This window comes from Ovis aries, chromosome 7, assembly GCF_016772045.2.
Source record: "Ovis aries strain OAR_USU_Benz2616 breed Rambouillet chromosome 7, ARS-UI_Ramb_v3.0, whole genome shotgun sequence".
In the NCBI taxonomy this organism is placed as follows: domain Eukaryota; kingdom Metazoa; phylum Chordata; class Mammalia; order Artiodactyla; family Bovidae; genus Ovis; species Ovis aries.
In genome coordinates this window covers 55,773,849-55,795,321 of record NC_056060.1, presented here as the reverse complement: position 1 = coordinate 55,795,321, position 21,473 = coordinate 55,773,849, and the positions used below count along the sequence as shown (strand labels likewise).

Here is a 21,473-nt window from a genome sequence, read left to right as displayed (position 1 = left end):
ATACCTACTAGTAGAATTTCTGGATCAAAAGGTAACTCTATGACTTACAGTTTGTAGAACTGACAATTTGTTTTCTGAAGTAGCTGCACCATAAATCCACACTGGTAATGTATGACCATTTCAATTTCTCTGCATCCTTGCCAACACTCAGTATTATCTTTTTTAGTATAGCCATGCTGGTGGGCATGAAGTAATAGTTCCTTGATGGGTTGGATTTGCACTTCCCCAACGATTAATGATGTAGCATGTGGGATCAGGTTCTCTAATTGAACCTGGGCCGCCTACATTGGGAGCATGTAGTCCTACCCGCTGGACCACCAGGGAAGTCCCTAGTCATTTCTAATACTTTTATCTTTTAACATCTATTCTAGAGGTAACTGGTTAACCTGCCACCATATTATATAGTATAGTATTCTAAACTTGAATATATACTTACCTCTACTGGTATGTTGTATTTTCATATGTCTTCACATTAATTAGCATTATGCAAACTAAGAACTGCTAGATGTCCAAGTTGGGTTTAGAAAAGGAAGAGGAATCAGAGATCAAATTGTCAACATCCGCTGAATCATACAGAAAGCTAGAGAATTCCAGAAAAACATCTACCTTTGTTTCATTGACTACGTCAAAGCCTCTGTGTTGATCATAACAAACTATGGAAAGAACCTAAAGAGATGGGAATACCAGACCATCTTACCTGTCTCCTGAGAAACCTGTATGCAGGTCAGGAAGCAGCAGTTAGAACCCTGTATGGAACGACTGATTGGTTTAAGACAGAGAAAGTAGTACAACAGAGCTGTCTGCTGTCACCCTGTTTGTTTAATCTGTACGCTGAGCACATCATGAGAAATGCCGGGCTAGATAAGTTACAAGCTAGAATCAAGATAGGCTGAAGAAACATCAACAACCTCAGATATGTGGATGATATCACTCTAATGGCAGAAAGTGAAAAGAGCCTCTTGATGAGGGTGAAGGAGGGGGGTGAAAGAGCCAGTTTAAAACTAAATATCAAACCTAGGATCATGGCATCTGGCACTATTATTTCATGGCAAATAGAGGGGAAAAGGTGGAAGTAGTGACAGATTTCCTCTTAGGGCTCTAAAATCACTGTGGATGGTGACTGCAGCCATGAAATCAGATGTTTGCTTTTTGGCAGGAACGCTATGACAAAGCTAGACAGTGTGTTGAAAAGCAGAGACATTACTCTGCTGACAAAGGTCCATATAGTCAAGACTATAGTCTTCCCAGTGGTCATGTACGACTTTGAGAGCTGGACCATAAAGAAGGCAGAGAGTAGAAGAATCAATGCCTTTGAACTGTGGTGCTGGAGAAGACTCCTGAGAGTCCCTTGGACATCAAAGAGATCAAACCAATCAAACTTAAAGGAAATCAACTCTGAATACTTGTTGGAAGTACTGATGCTGAAGCTGAAATTCCAGTATTTTGGTCATCTGATGTGAACAGCTGACTCATTGGAAAGTCCCTGATGCTGGGAAAGATTGAGGGCAGAAGGAGAAGAGGGTGTCAGAGAATGAGATGGCTGTATGGTATCACCAGTGCAATGGACATGAACTTGGGCAAACTTCAGGAGATGGTGAGGGACAGAGAGGCATGCTGCAGTCCATGAGGTCACAAAGAGTTGGGCATGACTGGGTGACTGAACAACAGCATCTTTTCACTTCAGCTTAAAAAAATGCCTTTCAGCATCTCTTATAAGGCAGGTGTAGAGGTAATGAACTCCTTTAGCTTTTGTTTGTCTGGGAAAGTCTCTTTATCTCTCTACTTATGAAGAAATGGCTTTACTGGATACTATGTTTTTGACTGACTTTTTTCTTTCAGCACTTTGGAATGTATCACCCTATTTTCTCCTGATGTGAAAGGTTTCTATGGAAAAATCTGCTGATAGTCTTATGAAGTCTCCCTTGTAAGTTACAAGCTTCCTATTTTAAGATGTTCTCTTTGTCTTTGATTTTTGACAGTTTTATTATAGTGTGTCTAGAAAAGATAGATCTCTTCGAGTTTTTGAGGGTACCTATGAGATTCCAGTACTTTGGCCACCTCATGAGAAGAGTTGACTCATTGCAAAAGACTCTGATGCTGGGAGGGATTGGGGGCAGGAGGAAAAGGGGACGACAGAGGATGAGATGGCTGGATGGCATCACTGACTCGATGGACGTGAGACTGAGTGAACTCCTCGAGTTGGTAATGGACAGGGAGGCCTGGCGTGCTGCGATTCATGGGGTCGCAAAGAGTTGGACACGACTGAGCGACTGAACTGAACTGAACTGACAAGCTTCATGAACTTGGATATCTAAACAGCTGGGAAAAGAGCAAGGTACATTCTCTCCCATCACCTCCTTTGTGCCCATGCATACATACCGAGGGCATCATTCTCTGCACAAGTGTAATCACTGGAAGTGAGGACCTGCCCAGGAGGGGAGAAATAGGAAAAATTGCTTTAGAAGGAATTGAAACCAATTGAAATTTATAAATTGTGTTTGCCATCAGTAAGAGTATGTACACACATTGTTTTCAGCACTTTAATGAAATAGAAGAGAAATACTGACACCATCTGGAGGCTTCCAAATTTCTTCTGGCTTCGTTCCCCTGGGCTTTATTTGTAACCCTTCCTCATGAGTGCATACTCAGTTGCTCAGTAGTGTCCGTCTCAGCGACCTCATGGACTGTAGTTTTCAAGGCTCCTCTGTCCAGTATTCTTACTGGACAGAGGATTGGATTGCCATTTCCTCCTCCAAGGAATCTTCCCAATCCAGGGATCAAATCCATGTCTCTTGCATCTCCTGCACTGCAGGCGGATTCTTTACCACTAACCACCTGGGAAGCCCCAAGGGGATCTTAATCCTCCCAAGTCCTCTCTGTGGAGCTTTCCAAATCTCCTCAAATTAACTCCAGTCTCTTACAGAATCTACAGTTGAAGTCTTTAGGGAATGGTGTTGGAGATGCTTCCAGGAGTCTCCTCATCCTCTGTAAGGCTCAAAGTCAACTCACCCCTTAAAAGCTGCTACCCAGTGGATAATTCTTCTTTCCTTTCTGGTATCTTGGTACTTAAATATTAAGATAGAGATCTATTTTCTTAGCGATGGTCTTGATTCCTGCTTCCTATACAATGTTACGAACCTTCATCCATAGTCGTTCAGTTACTCTATCAGATCTAATCCCTTGAATTTATTTCTCACTTCTACTGTATAATCGTAAGGGATATGATTTAGGTCATACCTGAATGGTCTAATGGTTTTTCCTACCTTCTTCAATTTAAGTCTGAATTTGGCAATAAGGAGTTCAGGATCTGAGCCACACAGTCATCTCCCAGTCTTTTTTTTTTCTTTTTTTTTTTCTGACTGTATAGAGTTTCCTCATCTTTGGCTGCAAAGACTATAATCAATCTGATTTCGGTGTTGACCATCTGGTGATGTCCATGTGTATAGTCTTCTCTTGTGTTGTTGGAAGAGGGTGTTTGCTATGACCAGTGCATTCTCTTGGCAAAACTCTTTTAGCCTTTGCCCTCCTCCTTTCTGTACTCCAAGGCCAAATTTGCCGGTTACTCCAGGTATCTCTTGACTTCCTACCTTTGCATTCCAGTCCCCTGTAATGAAAAGGACATCTTTTTTTTGGTGTTAGTTCTAGAAGGTCTTGTAGGTCTTCATAGAACCGTTCAACTTCAGTTTCTTCAGCATTACTGGTCAGGGAATAGAGTTAGATTACTGGGATACTGAATGGTTTGCCTTGGAAATGAACAGAGATCATTCTGTCGTTTTTGAGACTGCATCTAAGTACTGCATTTCAGACTTTTTCATTAACTATGATGGCTACTCCATTTCTTCTAAGGGATTCTTGCCCACAGTAGCAGATATAATGGTCATCTGAGTTAAATTCACCCATTCCAGTCCATTTTAGTTTGCTGATTCCTAAAATGTCGATGTTCACTCTTGCCATCTCCTGTTTGACCACTTCCAATTTGCCTTGATTCATGGACCTAACATTCCAGGTTCTTATGCAATATTGCTCTTTACACCGTCAGACTTTACTTCGATAACCAGTCACATCCATAACCGGGTGTTGTTGTTTTGGCTCCGTCTCTTCATTCTTTCTGCAATTATTTCTCCACTGATCTCCAGTAGCATATTGGGCACCTACTGACTTGGGGAGTTCATATTTCAGTGTCCTATATTTTTGCCTTTTTATACTGTTCATGGGGTTCTCAAGGACAGGAGAAATACCAATAACTTCAGATATGCAGATGACACCACCTTTATGCAGAAAGTGAAGAACTAAAGAGCCTCCTGATGAAAGTGAAAGAGGAAAGTGAAAAAGTTGGTTTAAAACTCAACATTGAGAAAACTAAGATCAGGACATCTGGTCCCATCACTTCATAGTAAATAGATGGGAAAACAGTGGAAACAGTGAGAGACTTTATTTTTCGGGGCTCCAAAATCACTGCAAATGGTGACTACAGCCATGAAATTAAAAAATGCTTGCTCTTTGAAAGAAAATTTATGACCAACCTAGACAGCATATTAAAAAGCAGAGACATTACTTTGCCAGCAAAGGTCCATCTAGTCAAAGCCATGGTTTATCCAGTAGCCATGTATGGATGTGAGAGTTGGACCATAAAGAAAGCTGAGCACCTAAGAATTGATGCTTTTGAACTGTGGTGTTGGAGAAGACTTTTGAGAGTCCCTTGGACTGCAAGGAGATCCAACCAGTCCATCTGAAAGGAAATCAGTCCTGAATATTCATTGGAAGGATTGATACTGAAGCTGAAACTCCAATACTTTGGCCACTTGATGCAAAGAACTGACTCATCTGAAAAGACCCTGATGCTGGAAAAGATTGAAGACAGGAGGAGAAGGGGATGACACAGGATGAGATGGTTGATTGGCATCACTGACTCAATGAACATAAATTTGAGTAAACTCCAGGAGTTAGTAATGGACAGGGAGGCCTGGCATGCTGCAGTCCATGGGGTCGCAAAGAGTTGGACACAACTGAGCGACTGAACTGAACTGAACTAATAGAGACCTATCCAGGGTCAACCCACTGGATCACTTGAGAGGGCCCCCTCACTCACATTTTATTCTACAGCTTCTCCCCACCCCCACCTTTGGAGAATATAATGTAATTACAGTGATCATGTCAACAAATACAACAGATTGGTTCCCAATAGGAAAAGGAGTACGTCAAGGCTGTATATTGTCACCCTGCTTATTTAACTTATATGCAGAGTACATCAAGAGAAACTGAGGAAGCACAAGCTGGAATCAAGATTGCCGGGAGAAATATCAATAACCTCAGATATGCAGATGACACCACCCTTATGGCAGAAAGTGAAGAAGAACTAAAGAGTCTCTTGATGAAAGTGAAAGAGGAGAGTGGAAAAATTGGCTTAAAGTTCAACATTCAGAAAACGATGATCATGGCATCTGGTCCCATTACTTCATGACAGATGGGGAAACAGTGGAAACAGTGGCTGACTTTATTTTTCTGGGCTCCAAAATCACTGTAGATGGTGATTGCAGCCATGAAATTAAAAGATGCTTACTCCTGGGAAGGAAAGTTATGACCAAACTAGATAGCATATTAAAAAGCAGAGACATTACTTTGTCAACAAAGGTCTGTCTAGTCAAGGTTATGGTTTTTCCAGTGGTCATGTATGGATGTGAGAGTTGGACTATAAGGAAAGCTGAGTGCCAAATAATTGATGCTTTTGAACTGTGGTGTTGGAGAAAACTCTTGAGAGTCCCTTGGACTGCAAGGAAATCCAACCAGTCCATCCTTAAGGAGATCAGTCCTGGGTGTTCATTGGAAGGACTGATGTTGAGGCTGAAACTCCAATACTTTGGCCACCTCATGTGAAGAGCTGAGTCATTGGAAAAGACTCTGATGTTGGGAAAGATTGAGGGCAGGAGGAGAAGGGGACGTCAGAGGATGAGATGGTTGGATGGCATTGTTGACTTGATGTACATGGGTTTGGGTGGACTCTGGGAGTTGGTGATGGACAGGGAGGCCTAGCATGCTGCGGTTCATGGGGTCGCAAAGAGTCGGACACGACTGAGTGACCGAACTATATTAAAAAATCTTTTTAAACTGAGTTAGAAATTAGTGTTTTCCTTAAATTGGAAAAAAATCTGCATTTTAAGATTAATTTACTAATAATAATGAAAATAGGTAAGATTTACTGAAGATTTGTCATATGCCAGACACTATGTAAGCTTTACTTACTTCAAATTTCTAGTTCTCACAGCAACATTGTAATATAGATATTTATTCCCATTTTACAGATGAGGAAGCTGAGATTTAGGGAAGTTAAGCAATTAAATTATCTGCTCAAAGTCACATAGCTAGTAATCAGTATAGCAGGAATTCAAACTCAGTTTCTGTTTTTCCTGAGCCAGGCCTCTTAATCAATCAGTATATTCTATGATTCTATCATATCAGTATATTCTATCATATATTCTATCATAAAATATAAGGATCTTAATTTCTCAGCCCTCCCCTAGCTCCACACATATATGACACATGCACACACACACACACATGTTATTTTATCAGAGAGGACTTTTAAAGGCCATGCTCTCTAATAATAATTTTCATTTCTTCTGAGGGTCAATTAGATTAATATAAATGCCTAACATCTACAAATAAATTGTCCAGCTTCCATCTAAAAAATGTTTCTGTTCCAGTAGAGAACACCTCTTTCTTTCTTTCTTTTTTTCCCCTTAATTTTTCTTTAGGTCATGGCACTGGCTTGAGTTTCGAAGCATGTTGTCCCCTTAACTTTACCCTTCTTCCAAAGAAAACCCACAAGCTACTCACTGAGGATTGCAGAGAGAATAAAAACAAGAGAAGGCAAGAATTGTCTAAATTTAAAGTGCTGGAAAATCCAACATTTTATTTACTACATTTTGGTGACTACATAAATGCTGAAACATTTTAACACTGAAAAGCATGATGGCATCATCACTTGCTTTTTTTTCTTTTTTTCTTTTTTGCTTAGCAAACACAGCAGATGATATTGCACGGCATAAAGTGAGAACAGTAGCGAAGCTTAAAAAAAAAAAGAAAGAAACCTTAATGCAGTACAGGAGATACTCATAAACAAACCAGGAAATGCCTAATGCATTACACTTTTTGTTGCTACACACAAAAATACAGAAGAAGCATTGGACAGAGAGAAAGAGAGAGAGACAAAATATTAGCAAACAACCATAACTGGGTACAATAATCATTTAGTCTGAAATGTAGATGCAACGTAGAAACTATCACTGCTTTCTAATTGACAAAGAAAATGACAGCAACATTTGTCTTTTATCAAAAATCTTCTAAGCCCCTCATGGTTAGGTTTTAAAATTAATTAATTATGTATTTACCTTTTTTTTTCATTACTAAGGAAGAACTCCCTCTGCTCTTGGAAGATATTCTACTCTACTGATCTTTTTTTTTTTTTTAATTTAATTTTTTTTTTTTTTACCTGATGATTGTCTTAGGCACCCTCCTTACATAATAAACCATCAAGCTAACTTGAACAGGGAAACTGAGTCACACTCAAACATGAGCTAAGGTCAAATTTACTGAAAATAGAAGAGGGAGAAGGGACAGGTCTACATGAGTGACAGATGGGCTGACTTTAGAAGGGACGAGAAACTCAGGGAGATATGAAGACAACTACCGAAGCAAGTGGAAGACAATGTTTTAAAGTTTATTTTGTTAAAAAATACTTGTCACTTGGTTCAGACGGCAAATGTCAAATGAGCCCACAATGATTATGTAATAAATGCAGAACATACCACAAAAAATTGAGACTAACACAGAAACAGAAAATACGACTTATGAATACAACTCTGTTCAGCGTTTCATTGGTGATGGTGAAAGTCAGCTCCCTCAACCATTTTCCTGGGCTTTCTGTAACTCACTACACAGCACTTGTATTAAAAACAAATAATTAATCAATGCTTACCAATAGAGCACTGAATGATCCTGCAACTCAGAGCAGATTTATTGCCCTATTAAAATACATAACAAGTATAAAAATGTTTCTAAGAAAATGTAACATTTGACCCAAAGTCTAAACCCTCCCTTTCCTTCCCCACCCCACCAAACACCCCTGCAAAAGAAAATAAGGTAAAATTCTTGTATTAGGAGAAAAAGTATTTACATCTATGGATTTATGTCATGTAGTTGAAGCAACTTACTTAGCAAAATTAAACAAAATAGTGGGCACCGGGTCTTCTGAGGACGCTCTGGTCAGCTGAGAATTCTGTGTGTGTGCTGATCTGAAGCAGGGCCAAGTGTCTGAACAGCCTTGATTAAGGGGGTTTGGGGCAGGGACCATCTTTAGCGTGGGCAAGAAAGCTAGTGGGAAGAGGACCAGTGAGAAGAGACAAATTCAAACAAGTCTGAGGTTCATTCACCCCGGGACTGTGGCATTTGAGAATTCTTCTAATTTTTGTTGGGGGTGGTGGTTTGGGGAGGGAAAAGGGTAATTGTGGGTAGTAGATGCCAAGAAACAAACAAACAAACAAACATGAGGTGGAATCTGTATCTTTGAAACATTTTTCTTAAATTTGATTTCTGATTGGAGTTCAGCAATCGTGTTTTGCTTCTTCTGCAGGTTGGCTGGACAGGCAGGGGCCAGGTCTGCTGCTACTTAGCCTGACTTTCTGTCCAAGGTCACGGACCTGTGATGAACTCTTAGGTCTGCGAAAGGAACTGTCTCCAAGCCCTGCCCACTGCCTTGAAGCACTTCAGAAACTTGGTGACACTTAAGAGGATTTCCAAATTCAAGTTAGCTTGTCTCTTCGAGTTTTTACACTTTTTACTTCTCATACCTGGGCAAATGGTTTTGTTTTGTTTTTTGTAAGTGGCAAAATATCTCACAAATGCCGGTGCTTTGAAACATTAAATAAGTCTTAAATTCTTTGGAATTTCAGGTCTAACCTGCAAAGCAACCTTTTCTTAAAGAAAAAAAAAAAATTGATAAATTAAAGGAAGAACACGAAAAATGCCTTTCTTCTAAGTGACAGAAAACACCTTGAAACACCCATTTTGGCATGAACAGATTTTTTGAGGGGGGAGCCTGGCAGTGTTCACAACACACATTGAAGTGCCTGCTAAGAAAAGCTGAAGATACACCCTGCAGTTAAGAGAAGTTCTTGCCTTCAGCTAATCTTAGCATAGAGAACAAAAAGATTGTAACATAAAGCTTTGGCCATTTCCATTCTACTATATACATTTTAAAAACTACACAGTCATAAATTAACACAGTGATTAAATAAGCTCATATAAAATGTAATTTAAATTAAAAAAAATCACAGCACATTATAGAGAAAAATAGGAACCAGTTTCACAAAAAAAGATTATATATACTTCTTTACCCTGTGGAAACAAATTTACTACGAAAACACAAAAACTTCGTAAGTAACCGTCAGAACAAAAATCATTTCTTATTCCATTCTTGCATTTTTACACAACCCTTCACCCACCTGGGGAACATTTTCAGAAATTAAGTCTTCCTTGAGCAACAGAGCAGTTCTTCTGAGAAAATAAACCCCAAACCAAAGTGGGGGTGGGGTGGGGGACATCCCAAACATACAAACTACAAAATAAATAAGAATTATAAAGTTTTTTTTTAAAAGTAACCTTAACAATTATCAAACTAGTAAGTTCTGCCTTATCACATAGACTCTCTATACAACATAACCCTAAAACTTTATACTATGAGGTATTTGGAGGAATTGGTAAAAGTGATGCACGGCCTGCCTGGGAAAGGGACTTGGTGAAGTTGGCGGGAGCTCTGAGAGGGAACCAGGAGGAGGAGCTTTGGTTTATCAGCAAGAAATTGGGGGAAAAAAGTCATCCTTTGGTATCAAAGAAAGTTTCATTGCATGGTTGCACGGAAAAAGCACCACGGTGATTAATTATTCCTTTTTTTTTTTTTTTTTCATTAGTGGCCTTTCTAAGAGGCTGAGGTATTCAAAGAGTATAAGGTGAGAGAGGTCAACAGCGGTTTAACACTTTGGTTCAAGCAAGGCACTCGTCCTAGGAGTTTACAAAGTTTGCAACATGTTTGCCTAGAGATTTACAAGTAGAACTAGCAGTAGTAAGAGTAGTATTTCCTAATGTTCTTGTTGTCATTATCGTATCGTTATTATTAAGAATGAAGACAAGTTTACACACTGAGTGAAGAGTGAGGTGGGGAGAGGAGGTGGGGGAGGGGGGAGGGGAGGAGTTCCCTCTGCAGACCAAGGCCGTGCACGAAAATATCTTTGGTATTCTTTGGTATCATCAATGTGATTAAAATCACCAATGGAAATCGAGTGAGGTAGCGTCTTTGGTTCACACTATAAATAGTAGATCTTTACACATTTTTTTTTTTTTACAAGTGGAAGTAGCTATTTCTTACCTTCTGCTTCTTTGTCCTTACTATTTAGTAAATAGTTACCAAATGTACTGTAAAGCTAACCACACCACAAGAATAATCCAGAAGGCCAATCGAGTCTCAAAACGGCCTCTGGTGTTTGAATGCACCCTAAACTAGATAGGAAAGGGAGAAGTGCTTTCTCTTTGTTTGCTAAATGCATAGTTTTCATCCTTTATGTACAAAGAAGGGAGGCCCTTTCTTAGGGAAAATGTCTTTATAGCTCGTGTGAAAATGTCCTAGGACTCTTTGGTATAGCAAAGTCTGCATTTAACCTGCAAAGACCGGTCATTCACCTGGGGTCGCAATAGGAGTGGCATGAATCTGGAAGTAATATAGAGCTTTACTTTTTTTTTTTTCCTGGAAAATTAATTATGCTTTTTGGGGGTAGAGTGAGTGACATGTTCAGTTGGAACTTCTAAATTTCCCCACACATTTTCTTTGGTTTTCTTCTTTTGGGGGGTGGGGGTTGTCTACTCCAGCTGTATCCAGGAACTGGAATACTCAGTGCTTGACAAAAAGAATTCTTTTACCTGAACATTTACTGACGTCTGGGCTCTTGGGGTGTCCAGACATCGTAATTCCCACTCTTTTTCTTGGCCCTTTTTCAGGGAAGCTTCTAGTCATGAGAGGACCCGAATGATTTATGGCCAAAAACAGTCTAACTTCCTTTCCACCAAAAAAAAAAAAAAAAAAAAAACACACAACCAAAACATGCTATTTGAAATACAGTTTTGGAATAAACATGCATACAAAGAAAAGAGTGCGGTATCTTTTTAGGTGATTTCGCTAAAGGACTGAGAAATGATAGGTGAACAAACAGCACTGTTGAGTGTGGCAGGTGAAGACATTTCAGACGTAAACTAACGCCAGCCTGAACAGGAATAATGGAAGCATTTTCTATGTGCCAAGTCAGAAGCAAGAAGGAATCAGTCATACATGATGTAATACATGTATTGCTTGTGAGAAGCTGAGTTTGTCCATTAGGATTTCTAAAAAGCAAAGCTTGTGAGTATGCCTAAATAGTCAAGTAAAAAAACTGCTTTTCAGGCTCTGATTTGTGCATCTGTTTATGAGAAAATATATCTCTAGGCCCTGAAATTGCATAATGGGTGCAAATTCAATGCTGGTATGAAAATTATCTTTGGTGTTAGCAAACAGGATCATTGGTTATTAAAAAAAAAAATTGTGGGGAAATCCATGGCCATCCAGTGGTTAGGACTTCATGCTTTCACTGCTGGGGGCATTGGCTCGACCCCTAGCTGAGGAACTAAGATCCCAAATGCCACGAGGCTTGACCAAACAAAACAAAATATTGTGGTGGGAATATTAAAAGTGTAGCAATATTCCTTGAGACTGTATCTACACAGTGCCAAAATAATTGGTTGAAAATGTAAATTGTGTTGGTCAAAAATGTAACCAACTAATCTGAGTGGGTAACATAGGGAAAATAAAGTGAAAGACATGGTTGTCTGAATTCAACTTTCGTTTTTCCTGGGGTATTGAATTTGGTAAGGTTGTGTGTAGACACAGCTTGAATGTCCCTGCATTTAAAATTCTCACGTTTTAAATAAAAAAGGCTTTCTTCTCTCCTAAGTGATAAATGTATTGTATTGCCCCCCCTCTTTTTCTAGAGAGAGAAAAAAATATTCATCAGTTTTTTTCTTTTTCACTTAGGTCATTGACAAGATTATATTTTTAGCAAATCTGAGAGGATGGCCATTTAAATGGTTTCTTTTAATAGCTGAACTATAATTGTGCCATATTTAGAAGGGGGAATTTAAAAATGGAATTTGGGGTGAGATTGAAAAAAAAGACAAAGACAAAATGTGTCAAGGCAAATGCAGTTTCATCCAAGGAGAAGTATGTCTTGGTTTCCTTTTCTCATCCCACAGCAGACATGAAGCAGACACAGATGGCTTGTGGGTTCCTCTCTCCAGGTGCCTGCCTCTTCTAGACCTGGACAAGATGCTCATATTTGATCCTAAGAAGTTAGGTTTTGTGTCAAAATGGTTCAATTTTTAATTTAGCATTTAAATGAGTCTCAATAAATAGCTTATTATTGAGATAATATTTAATTTTATATTTCTAGTTAGGTGTGGTGATTAAGAGTACCCAATTCTTTAACCTACTAGTACAAAAGGTATCCACTTACATGGTTACAGTTCAACTGATCCCGAGAGAATTTTTCTGGGAACCAAGTGATTCACTTGGGTACTACTAGAACAACTGTATTACCTTGGGTGGGTTTTTTTGTTTTTTGTTTTTGTTTATTTTATTTATTTTTTTTTTGCCTTGATTTCTATAGCCCTGGTTTAAGTGACTTGAAAAAATAGAAATTTAAAATTTTGTATTTGGAAAATTTTCAGGTCTAGTTTTTAACCTGTCCCTATTAGAGAGTGGAATCTATGTTACAAAATTTCCAGCTTAATGCAGTAGCAAGAAAGAATGTAGTATGTTTTGGAGGCTATGCTTAGTGAAATAGATAGCTTAATACTTATGGAACCCAAGGTCTTACCTTCCACTAGAATTCTTGCTTTCTCTATGCAGTTCCACAATCTCTTGGTTGCACCTGTTATTTTTATTGGTGTCCAAGTCACAAAATGTCTGAGAATGGCAATCAAATCAGCTCGATTATATTTTCAGAATATAATGAACTAGATAGTTCATTTTAATAATAAAGTTGGTCTGTTTGTGTGTTTGTAAAGTATTTTAAATAGGTATTTGGTGTCAAATGCATAAGGCAAATTTTAGTCAAATTTACCGAAGTATGGGGTGCTTCATTCAGTGGCATTTTACCAAAAAGAATGACTTTGAACAAATTTTCTAGTTTAGCTACCTGTCCTGTTAAACTTAAGTTTTCTAAGTTTGCAAATGGGTCCTACTTTGGAAGAATCACCAGGTTTTCTCAGCTATGAACAGAGCATGGAGTCATGTCTATATGTTTACTTAAGTGACATTTATAGATCCCAAAAGGGAATGTACCATATGGATGTACGTGTATACTGCACTGACCTCTCTGTTATGATATAAATTGCTTCCCTGAAGCTACATTCTTTCTTGCCAGTTCTGAAAACTAATATTTCAAATGCTTCAAGAGTCATAAACAATAGTCATGATTCTACGTGGTATGTGTATTACAGCTAGATCAGTTCATACGTATAACTTTACATAGTATCTTGTGTAAAAATAGCTTTGGTTATTAAAATCATTGCAATAAAATACCTGCACTATAATATTAAGTGTGTTCTTTGGTACCTAGGTGATTTTCTTTCTTTAATGGATGGACTCTTGTTTCATTTCTTAAAAAATATCTGAACATTCCTTAACAAACAAAGAGAATGCACTGGTTTAGGTGTCATTCAAATTTCTTTGCTGGGTTTGAATCTGCATTTAGGTTGTGGGCCTGGCAGGTTCAAACGCTAGGCTAGTTGAGCAAAATCAAGCTCCTAATCCCATGAACTCAGACAACCCCACACTATGTTGGTTGCACTCCTACAGCACAACCCTTCCTGAAGACCAGCCCTGCCTAAGTCCCTAACCACTGGTGGTGGTGGTATTGGTGGTGGTGGTGTGCATGTGTACGTGTGGGTGTATTCACGCACACACCCACACACAGTACTGAGACACCATACACCTTCATGGCGCGGTGGAGTGGATGAGAAAGTCTCATCTCAAAGGTGTCCACTCAATGGCTCAAAATCACTATGCTCCAAACCACAAGAGAGCCAAGCACAGCGAGGATGATCACGGACTGAAGCTGTGAGATCCAGTGGTGCCTTCCCGCTCATAATTTTTCTTGCCAAGTTGTCACCTGGCTGAAGTGTGTGTCTCCGAACAAAGTTAGAATGCAGGTGAGCTATGTCTTTGGTTTCTTTGGACTATAAATAACACTTTTTTTTTTCTTCAAATATTTCTAAGTATAAACCTGCTATCTTGAGGTCCTGGTCTTTAAAAATTTTTTCTTTGTATTTAAAGCTTTTCCACCGAGGTTTCAGTTCGTGGTTATTCCTTCATGCTTTGGTACAAGTGCTTGATGAAGATGAGTTGCCTGAATTGGAGCCGCCCTCGTCCTGCCACTTGTCCAGACTCCTCCTCCTCGCGTTCATGAAGAAGTTGCTGACGGTGCTCAGCTCCAACCCCAGCTGCTGGGAAATGGTGATTTGCAATTCTTTGGATGGACGCTTATTTTCCTTGAATATTGCGTGTAGAGTTCGACGCTGGACATCAGTGAAGACCAACCTGGGCTTTTTGGGTGTGTTGCCTCTATCCTTCCCGTGTTCTTGCTCTTTCCTTTTGCATGCTGCAAAGAGACACAGAGGCTGTTAGAACAGACCAGCTGGGAGACTCGAGAGTAGAAAGGCCCAGCCCATTCAATCTGTTAGGCATTCCTCACGGCCACTTTCTATCTGCTGACCTCCATCATGGGCAGGGAGGGAAGTGTAACAAAGGCATGGAGAATGATGAGGAGATAGAGTTTTGTGAGTAGTGGGCATGGGTCCTGGCTTTGACGAGTATCTGTGTTTTGTTGGTGGTAAATCAATTAACGGAGTATGGACCTTGATTACTCATCTGTGGAATGTTGGGTTTTAAATAGATGAACTTATTATTTGAACTTTTTGTTTATCACTATCTGTAAAGTAGATGTAAGAACATCTACCTTACTGGGTTGTGGTAAGAATATATGAAATGGCATGTAAAAGTTAACGTTAACTAGAGGGCTTCACAAACACAAAGTCTTATCACCTAGAAGTGGGTGTTGCCCTCAAAGCATCTACGGTCTGCTGCTAGTGGAATACTAAGAGCCTAATTGAGGGTCTAAAAGCCAAATAAAAAGGTATTGCCTTTGTTCCCCTTCTGATTGTTTTTGTTTCCTAGGAAACAAACTAGGAAAGAGTTAGTATGTAAGAAAACTCCATAGTGTCCTACCATGCCCATCAAACAGTTTTCCACTGATTCTTTGGTGGAATCAGGACTTGGGGAGCAGGGATGAAGTGCACTTCATCATCACTCGGGGTAAACCGTGACATTAGCCCTGTGCCTCCTTTTTGTTCTTCACAAGAATCTTGCTGTTGGAGTTGCCCTCTTCCCTCACCTCACCTCCCACCGAGAAGGCCCATTTCCTGCCCATGCCCATACAGGCAGCTCCTGTATCATGAAGCTGCCTCGTGGCTGCTAGAGCTATTCTGGTGCATCATCCCAATGTGGTCCTCAGGTCCCCAGGGTTTGGTGCTGGATTGGGGTCTCCTCACCTCAGATGCCATACTCCGGTTTCTCAGCTAACTTGGCTCAGTAGCTTCCACCTGCCAAAGGGGCACTGAATTGCTAACGATTCCCTCCCCTCCTTCTCCCGCCCACCTCCCCCATCAATGAATCCCCGCAGCCATCCCCACATAACCACGCAACTGAAGTGAAAACAGTGCTCTCTGGCTATGCTTTCACCTTTAAGCAAGGGTTGGTGCTGTAATCCCAGTCAGTTTCCGGCCCCTTGCGGCACCCCCTCCCCTTTCCTGCCACCTCCCCCACTCCCGCCCCCACTCCCCCTGCCGCCCACTCAGTGTAGAGGTTCCGGAGCAGCCTCGGTTATCTTCACAGCTGCTAGTACACTCTGTAAGGTGTACACTCGCACCACAGCAAAAGGCAGACAGGGCGTCTTCCCGGTGGAGATGGGGCCTGCCTCTCTCTCCTGTCGCCGTGGCCGGCTGCCCTACCTACTGCTGTCCCCTGCTCCCTCTCCCGTCTTTCTGTATTCCAGGCTCCTAATTCCTTACTAGGTGGTTCACCGCCTCTGGCTAGGTGCAGCCTCTGTGCTCTCCCCAGTTAGCCCTGCCCTTCAGCCTGCGCCTACCTTTTGTACCCTGCTGTTCCACAAGGTGGATTCCCCAAAAGCTTTAGGTGTCCGTTTAGCACAAATCAGTTGAGCAGTCAGAGCAGCTAAAAAGCTATTGGGTACAGGTTGAAAAAGCCTCCAGTCTTCAGAATGCAATCTGGGAGTCTCCAAGTTTTTTTGTTTTTGTTTTTTTTTTTTTAATTATGTGCTATTTAGTAAAGAATGCTTTGAGTATTACATTCCCTTATATTATTTCTTTATACATGATATGCACTATACAACTGTGTTACAGACATTATAAAGCAAACACAAAATATAGAAAATTTTAAAGGGGTAAAATAACATAAATAGATATAGAAATTCTCTTCTACAGTTGAATCAGCTTACTCAGGCCCCAGAGTGCATTTGCCTCACTCCAGGGACCACAGGTCCAATATATTAGGAAATATAAGAACAAGAATTTCAGAATGGACACGAGGGATTGTTGTTTAGTTGCTAAACCATGTCTGACTCTTTTGCGACCCCATGGACTATAGCCCACCAGGCTCCTCTGTCCATGGGATTTCCCAGGCAAGAATACTAGGGTGGGTTGCCATTTCTTATTCCAGGAGATTGTCCATACCCAGGGACTGAACCCATGCCTCTTGCATTGGCAGGCAGATTCTTTACCAGAGAGCCACCTGGGAAGCCTGGACATGATGGGAGGCCTCTCTTTTATGTCCTCAGTTATGAAAGAGAGATTTTAGGCTAGTCAGGTCTTCTGGTACCTTTTATAACACATTCCATAGATCACTGGCTATGTCCTTTGCCCACCATGACAGAAAACATCTACATAATGGGAAAGATTTATTAGACACCCAACTCCCTCAGAGCATTGAGCTGTATATACTGAACTAAGTGAGAGAGTCCTTCCCCTCAGGCAACCCACAGCCTTCACTGGACAACCAGATTAAGTCCCTGAAAAAATAAGCTGACTAGACTAAAGTCAAGTCTAGGTAGTTTGTGTCAACCCAAGTAGACGCATCTTTACATAATACTGATGCGCGCGGCTGGTTGATTCATTCACTTACATTCAAAAACGAATATAACACAAGCCTTTCTCTTAAGGAAGTCAATCTAATGGTTATGTAACCTAATAACTGCAGGAGTATGACAAGAGCCTACAGGATATTATCTCTGCTTGAGGATATTAAAGAAGGCATCACACAAGAAGGATACTTATGCTAGGCCCTAAAGGATGAATAGGAGTTTGCTAGTGAGAAAGTGGGAAAACGTCATTCCCAGCAATGGCAACCCACTCCAGTACTCTTGCCTGGAAAGTCCCATGGATGGAGGAGCCTGGTAGGCTGCAGTCCATGGGGTCGCTAAGAGTCGGATATGACTGAGCGACTTCACTTTCGCTTTTCACTTCCGTGCATTGAAGGAAATGGGAACCCCCTCCAGGGTTCTTGCCTGGAGAATCCCAGGGACAGGGGAGCCTGGTGGGCTGCCATCTATGGGGTCGCACAGTCGGACACGACTGAAGCGACTTAGCCACAGCAGCAGCAGGGGGAGTAGCACTTGTGAAGGACTGATAAGTGTTAGGAGACTGGTGGTGGAGCAAGGTGCATGCAAGGAGGAAAGCTGTGGGGGCCAGGCTTCACACATAGACCGTGATCAGATATGAATTATCTCGTAGGTAAGGTTTGAGTAAGGCTGCTGTGCGATTGAATTTTAGTTTAGAAAACCCCTCTGGCAGTGTTGTGGGGGGAGGGGGTGGTGAGGTGGAAAGCAGCACTTCAGGACATGTATGCTGACATGTGCTACTTTGACCTCCTTTAGGACACTCATTCTTGCACCTGTTGGAAGATGCTGGTGACTCTCAGCTGAGATCCATGGTGGGAACTGCCCTTGGCCAAAGGTTATGCCATCCCAGAGAGAAGCTGAGGGGCTAGACACATCCAGGGGGGGATTGGGGGAGTAGGGGATGGGAGTATGAGGGCAGAGGTTGAAGACAGTGGAATGAATTGGTTTAAGGCTCCTCCACACCAAACCCTTGCATCTAGTAGGGACCACTTTGAAGCATTATCCAGCTCCAGAGTACCCTGTAGGATGGGATGAGGTTAATTTTTGCAACTTTGTTAAAGTTCAACTCCATCTGCCTGGTTGTACTTCCTCCACGCCCTTCCCTACTCAAAAAGGGTTAATCTCCATAGCCCTCTTTCTGCAGGCAAGTCTCAGAGTCTGTTTCTCAGAAAACTTGGCGTAAGCCAATTAGAAAATCAGTGTTATGAGGACCCCAAGATAGACAATGGCAGTTGAAGATGGAAAATAGGAAGCAAATTTAAGAGCTTCTTGGAAGGGAGAACCAAGAGGAATTAGTAACAACAACCTTGCTGGGAGGATGGAGTTCAGAACATCTAGGCTTCTTATTGGATGGTAGTAAGGGGCCATGAGGAATGCAGATGGAGGAATGAGTTTTATGAAAGCAGTTGTCACTTCTGTGAGGGACAAATCCATCTGAAGTGCATGTTGGACATTCTGTTAAAGATCTCCAATAGGTGGCTGTCCAGCAGACGGCAGAATACATGGGGCCTGGACCTCAGGGGAGAGATCTGCATTAGGAATATAGACTGGGAGTCGTTAGGGCTCTAGACACTTCCCTGTGCAGAAGCTGGATTGGCTGAGTAAGAAAGTAGAGAGCTCTGTAGAGTGAAGAGTGGACTAAATTACACAGAACACATACCTATGTAAAAATAAATAACTGAGCATCGGGTGCAGACTCTACTTATTTATCATTCAAAAGGCAAAACTAAGGGAAATCACAAAGAGATATCTATTTTCAACCTAACTAGGGTAACCGAGGGCTTTCCAGGTGGCTCTAGTGGTAGAGAACACACCTGCCAATGCAGGAGACATAAGAGACTTGGGTTTGATCCCTGGGTCTGGAAGATCCCCTGCAGGAGGGCATGGCAACCCACTCCAGAATTTTTGCCTGCAGAATGCCCATGGACAGAGGAGCCTGGCGGGGTAGGTCCATAGGGTCACACAGAGTTGGACACGACTGAAGCGACTTAGCATGCACACACACACAGGGTAACTGAATGACTTCAGTGTGGTCCTTAGCACTTGGAAGGACTTGGCTGAAGCTACTCCAGAGCACCCTTTCCCAAATGGCATCAGAGGCATGATATTGTCTCAAACATGAGTTACTTGAAAAGACGGCTTGCGGGCCAAGTACTTTCAGAAAAACCTACTATACATAGCCTCTTCTTCAAAATGCATAATATGTGTTTAGCACATATAATTATGTTTCTCAAATTTATTTAATTCCAGAACTCTGGTAGAGGCTGTCTGTCTATGTCTTATGCAGTACTAATTCTGGGAAAATGCAGTTTGGAAGTTCCTGCCCTGAGCTTTCAAGCCTTGCAAATGTCACTATGTCAGAACCTGGGAACTGGGATTCTCCTGGGGCAAGGAGCCTGGCCAACTCATTCTGTCTCTCCAAGGCAGGCTGCCATAGTGCTTGGATGTAAGGGGAGCTCAGTACCCATATGGGTACTGGATGGGGTGACTGTGATTAAATGTGTGTGGTTATGTCTGGAAAGAGCTTTGTACAGAAGTTGGAGTGGCCGAATAAGAAAGTAGAGATATCTATAGAGTGAAGAGTGGACTAAAGCTTGCTGAAGGTCAGTGTGTAACCTCAGTGAGGTGCCCAGGAGGAGCAGCCCAGAGAAACAAAATCATGCTTCTAGAAGAGTGTATAGCATTATAGCTGTGAGACCTGTTAAGAGAGTATAAACGAGAGCAATGTTTTGGCATTTCCATGGAACTCATGTCAGGGTACATGCTGTTGTTGTTTAGCAGCCTAGTTGTGTCTGACTCTTTTGCGACCCTATGGACTGTAGCCTGCCAGGCTCCTCTGTCTATGGGATTTCCCAGGCAAGAATACTGCAGTGCGTTGCCATTTTCTTCTCTAGGGTGTCTTTCTGACCCAGGGATCAAACCCGCATCTCCTGCATTGGCAGTTGGATTCTTTACCACTGAGCCAGCAGGGAAGCCCCAGAGATTACCTAATATAAGGTTGAAAACCAGCAATTGGTCCATAAAAGTGTGCAGTGGATAAAGAGAGAGAATGAGAAAGTGGGAATAAAGTCTGACAATAGGAACCACTGCTTAGGGAACAGTATTGCATGTGTTTTATAAGAAAATTATATTTTTGAGTGGGTATATAGTTTTCACTAAAAATAGAGTAGTTATCACAGAACTGGACTAAAGGGAAGAAGATTCCTATTACATGCAAAAGGCAGTACTGAAGAGGAAGAAGACTCATCCCAAGTCACCTCCATGAAGGTGGGCAAGTAGATATGTTTGCAGGATGCAGTGGCCAAGTGTAACGGGGCTGTCTCAGGTGACTTTGATCTTCTCTGGGAGCCAGGTCACCTATAGTCAGTACTGTGTGGGAGACAGAACCAGGTGTGGAAGACAGTAAAAGGCAGAGAGTGATTTTATGTATCACAGGATTATAAAGAATTGCTTTTTTTAAAGGCAACGCATGAGGACGTGGGCAAAGGACAAGCTTTCATCTCAGGCATGCCTGGGGTCTATGCTTTGCCCAGAGTTGGCAAGAGAGAACCAAAGGTATTTCAAGAAATATGAATTCTGAAAGATGTTGAAAGGCATTCCATGAACAATGAGTTTTGAGGTCAGGCAGTTTGGGAAATGCTGAGTTAATGACTGAGCAAGCTTCTTTAATGCAGGACTTCTCAGATTAAACATGCTAATAGGCACTGATGGTTTCTAGCTTATGGGGGCTCTCAAACTTATTTGATTAAGCAATTCTTTACTCAGAGATTCTCTCAGGAATGGTGTTGCTTATAACCATGTCTCTCAAAATCTGGTTGCCAGACCCATGCTGGTCTATAAACTGTTACTGACCTGTAGCAAGATCAGAAAATTGAGAATAAACAATTAGAAAGTTTTATGGCAGTTTGACATTGCTCCAACATTCTGTGATTATTGTTCTAGTAATACATTTTTTATTGTATTATCAAAACTATTGGTCCAGAACATATGGAAATTAGAGACAAACTTCACTATACAGAGTTGAAGAAGCCCTGTCTTAGAATATACTTTATAAAACATGGTATACAGTGACATCCTAGAATCAGCTGTCACCCAAGCATTTGTGTGTCAACATATCCATTTTCCTGATATAACGAAACAAAG

General features: G+C 41.2%; 1 protein-coding gene across 1 annotated transcript in view; it reads right to left on the bottom strand.

The window, feature by feature from the left end:
- Positions 1-6,879: 6,879 nt before the first annotated feature.
- ONECUT1 (one cut homeobox 1) overlaps positions 6,880-21,473 on the bottom strand; it is a 39,245-nt gene continuing 24,651 nt past the window's right edge. The window contains exon 2 of the mRNA XM_027971819.3: positions 6,880-14,738. Within this exon, the coding sequence (XP_027827620.1) occupies positions 14,449-14,738 (290 nt within the window). The 3' untranslated portion in view covers positions 6,880-14,448. The remainder of the gene's footprint in view (positions 14,739-21,473) is intronic.